The 3,866-nt window shown below is 49.8% G+C and overlaps 1 protein-coding gene across 1 annotated transcript in view; it reads left to right on the top strand.

The window, feature by feature from the left end:
- LOC135812193 (transcription factor SPT20 homolog) overlaps positions 1–2,528 on the top strand; it is a 3,393-nt gene extending 865 nt beyond the window's left edge. Inside the window, exon 1 of the mRNA XM_065325517.1 lies at positions 1–2,528. This exon is cut by the window's left edge and continues 865 nt beyond it. Within this exon, the coding sequence (XP_065181589.1) occupies positions 1–925 (925 nt within the window). The 3' untranslated portion in view covers positions 926–2,528.
- Positions 2,529–3,866: the final 1,338 nt, after the last annotated feature.

The raw sequence follows: 3,866 nt of genomic DNA, 5'->3' as shown, positions 1-3,866 counted from the left end.
GGATATGCAACAGCAGATGGCGCTACAGCAACAGCAGCAGCATCAGCATACCGCCGTGTATCAACAGCGTCAGCAGTGGTTTGCCGCTCAGCTGCGCGGCGAGAACATGGGTATGGCACCGCCCCCTGGCATCGGTGCTGGGAACACCCCAATGGGAATGGGCGCGATGCAGAGCCTCGGACAGTCGTCGATGGCCAGCGCCATGAGCTCCATGGCCATGCCGGGCGCCGCCATCAGCCAGCAGCAGGCGGCGACGGCGGGGCAGACGCCCATGCATCCGGCGCACGCGCTCCCGCAGCCGCACCACCGTGGCGCTGCTGCTGCTGCCGCCGCTCCGCCAGTAGCAATGACCGCCGGTGGTGCTGCGGCTGGCGGAGCGGCCATGCCCGGTGGCAATCCGTCCCTGATGCAGGTGCATCGGCCCGACGAGCGACGTCTCGTCATGGAACAGCAGCACCACCAGCAGCAACAACAGCACCAGCAACAACAGCAGCAGCAGCAGAACCCAGTAGAGGAGGACGATCTTGACGACGATCACGGCGAGAAGCAGGTGTCGACTGCGCGCTTCCGCCGCAACCACGAGCTCATGTCGGAGATCTTCAGCGACGTGATTGTGCCGATGGACGCCGATTGCTCGATCCTGTGCGTGCGTAATTCGCTGCGCATGGGAGAGGTACTGGACGGTGTGGGCGTTCAGCGTGACACTCCGCTGCTGGGCCCCGACGATATGAAAGCCATCGAGGAGGCTGTGGAGCTGAAGAGACAGGCACTCACTCAGGACATAGCAGATTTGGAGGATCGCTGCCGTGCTAGGCAGCAGCGCGTGCTGGACAGAAAGGCGGAGTTTGACAATTGCTGGCATAGCATGAATGCTGGTGGTGCTGGCAGCTCACGATCTGCATCACCCACCAAAACCGTAAGGTGATCAGCTGAGTGTGTCGTGTTAACTGCTGGAATAGGGCTGGCGATATGTTGCTTACTCACGGCAGATTTCTTTGTGTGTCTCTCTGACACACACACACACACACACTCTCCCTCTCTCTCTCTCTCTCTCTTTCTGTATCTCTCTCTCTCTCTCTCTCTCTCTCTCTCTGTATCTCTCTCTCTCTCTGTCTCTCTCTGTTCTCTCTGTCTCTCTCTCTCTCTCTCTCTCTCTCTCTCTCTCTCTCTCTCTCTCTCTCTCTCTCTCTCTCTCTCTCTCTCTCTCTCTCTCTCTCTCTCTCTCTCTCTCTCTCTCTGTATCTCTCTCTCTCTCTCTCTCTCTCTCTCTCTCTCTCTCTCTCTCTCTCTCTCTCTCTCTCTCTCTCTCTCTCTCTCTCCCTCCCTCCCTCCCTCTCTCTCTCTCTCTCTCTCTCTCTCTCTCTCTCTCTCTCTCTCTCTCTCTCTCTCTCTGTATCTCTCTCTCTATCTCTCTCTCTCTCTCTCTCTCTCTCTCTCTCTCTCTCTCTCTCTCTCTCTCTCTCTCTCTCTCTCTCTCTCTCTCTCTCTCTCTCTCTCTCTCTCTCTCTCGCTCTGACTCTCCTATAAAACAGTGCTCGTGAGGAGCATGTCTCAGATGTGTCCACTCTTCAAATCACTTTCCTTTGTTGTGTACAGTTATGTGCATCACACCCCTATGCCAGATATCGCACCATGTGAACTACAATACCTTAGTCCGTGTGTCTAGTGTAGATTTGATTATTCTACTATAGCTAGTGGCCCAATTTCATGCTTCTTTTCCCCCTTGATACCCGCATGCTCCCGTTCTGTTGACTATGCTGAGAATGCAGGCATTCACAAAGCATAGTACCTGTGCTGTTTTTAGATGTTCATCTGGTATGTTTATGTGCTGAATGCGGCGGCCGCTTTTGTTTGCACGTCCGCCCACGCTGTATGAGCTGTCTGCGTTGCGTCTTCTTATTGCCCCCCCCCCCCTCTCTCTCTCTCCCCCCCCCCTCCCTCTTCTCTTCTTGTTTTGGTTTCATTTTTTTACCAGCATCATGTTCGTTAGGTTTGTCTCCAGGCTATGCTATTATTCTAATCTCTGGACAGCATGGTCTTTCGTACGCATATTCCAAAGTGTGTTTTTCGTCGCTGCCACGGTTCTATTCTGTTTTCAATAACGTCAGCGCAGTACACTATCATAATGTTCACCTCTCATCGATAAGCCTTTGCCGGCATGTCTTGAATAAGAAGACTGCATGGGTGCGGCGGCGCTCGTGAAATCTTGACCCGTGTTGGCGTTACCGGGATGAAGGAACTAACGTTACACGCACTAAAATGAACTATAACGTGTGCTTGCTTATTGTTGTTATGTGGTCCATGATATTATAATAATACATTGGCCACAACATTCTACTTCAGTTGCCCGCAGGCTGGGGACCCGAAACAGTACGCTACTGCTTTCTTACAAAACACATTGATTGCTGGCATCCTCTCCTGCTCACGGTGGTCTGCGCCGCTTTTGCCGTCACTTTTCAGTCTTCAGTTTGTATTCATTTTCTGCACATTATTATTTTTGCTTTGATCAGTTGTTCTGACTTTTTTGAGATCCCGGCATAGGTTGTAGTGCGGTGTTGGACACTTTTACTTCTGCCTGAAGTTCTGGTGTGTGTGTTTGGGGGCGGGGGTACACAAACAGTGTATGCGCAGTGTAACACAGAGTGCAAAGCTATCATACTCTTTGTCACACTTTGCTTTCTGCCAGTATTATGAATGCCAAGTTGGCCCAACATTGCATACCTGTGTCTTGAACATTATTACGTTCTTCAGATGTACACTGTACTACAGTCCATTTCAAAACTATAGACGCGTACCTAGGCAAAAACCGTTATGCCAGCATCTATACCACATAAAATCTGTGATCACTTTGTGCATAAATTTTTCCAAATTGGGCGTCTGTTATCCAATCCTTTAGAAACTATATGAGTGTAATTGTGGAGCGATCCTGAGCAATATTCCGAAAACTATTCTCAAAAAGTTCCAGCCAAATTTGAAATATTTCAAAAACCCTACGCGTCTAGACTATAGTTTTGAAATGCACTGTAGCAAGAGTACTGCATGAGTACATGAACTAACTGGGGTTACCGGTATGTAAGCTTGGTTCTAGGTGACTGGCAAGATAGGGCCCTCATACTCATAGGATAAACAATTAAACATGCATACTTCGGAAGTACTGGTATAGTAGTGCTGTCATCATATCGATCAGTACTTTGCCACGATTCCAATGCATGCCATATGCGCCATGTATATCCTCACCACTACTAGTCACCACCATCACCTTTGACTTCGTATTTAATATCATGATTATACATGTACATGTATGTCATGCGCACAGTATCACTACACTACTGCAGTACTGGCAGTACTGCCTGGCAATAGCGTCAAAAAGAGCCTGGTAAAAAAAGTTGCATACATCTAGTATGTACCGGTACTTGGGGGGATGTGCAACTGTGGAGCAAGCGCTTACTATCTGTTGTCTTTGTGACAAAAAGGAAGGGGAAGAAGGAGACAGTCTTAATTGTAGGGGTGTCACTTCACTGACTTGAGCGCCGCCCCAAGTGAAGTGCATACAACAATGTACATACGGGTTTATGACAGGGACTCGAACAAAGGACTCCCTGGGTTTTTTGACATGATAGGCAAAGGAGTCGCCAGCAATACGTTGTACTTGTGTGTATTGCTCCCGGCACCTTACTTAGCCTTTAGCCTAGCTATCGTGCAAGGGGACGGGCCGACCACTCTGACGAGGCGACCAACTGTATTTCATTTTTGGCAGCAGACAGATGGAACATGCTTCCACCTGGATGTCGTCAAGCTAAGCCCCTTTCTGCATTTGTCACAAGCACCAAGTCATTCCTAGGGTTCCCAGTAAAAAGGCAACGCCT

The sequence above is a fragment of the Sycon ciliatum genome, chromosome 3 (genome assembly GCF_964019385.1).
Source record: "Sycon ciliatum chromosome 3, ocSycCili1.1, whole genome shotgun sequence".
NCBI lineage: Eukaryota > Metazoa > Porifera > Calcarea > Leucosolenida > Sycettidae > Sycon > Sycon ciliatum.
The sequence above is the reverse complement of the archived record's forward strand: the minus strand, read 5'-3'. Positions and strand labels throughout refer to the sequence as shown.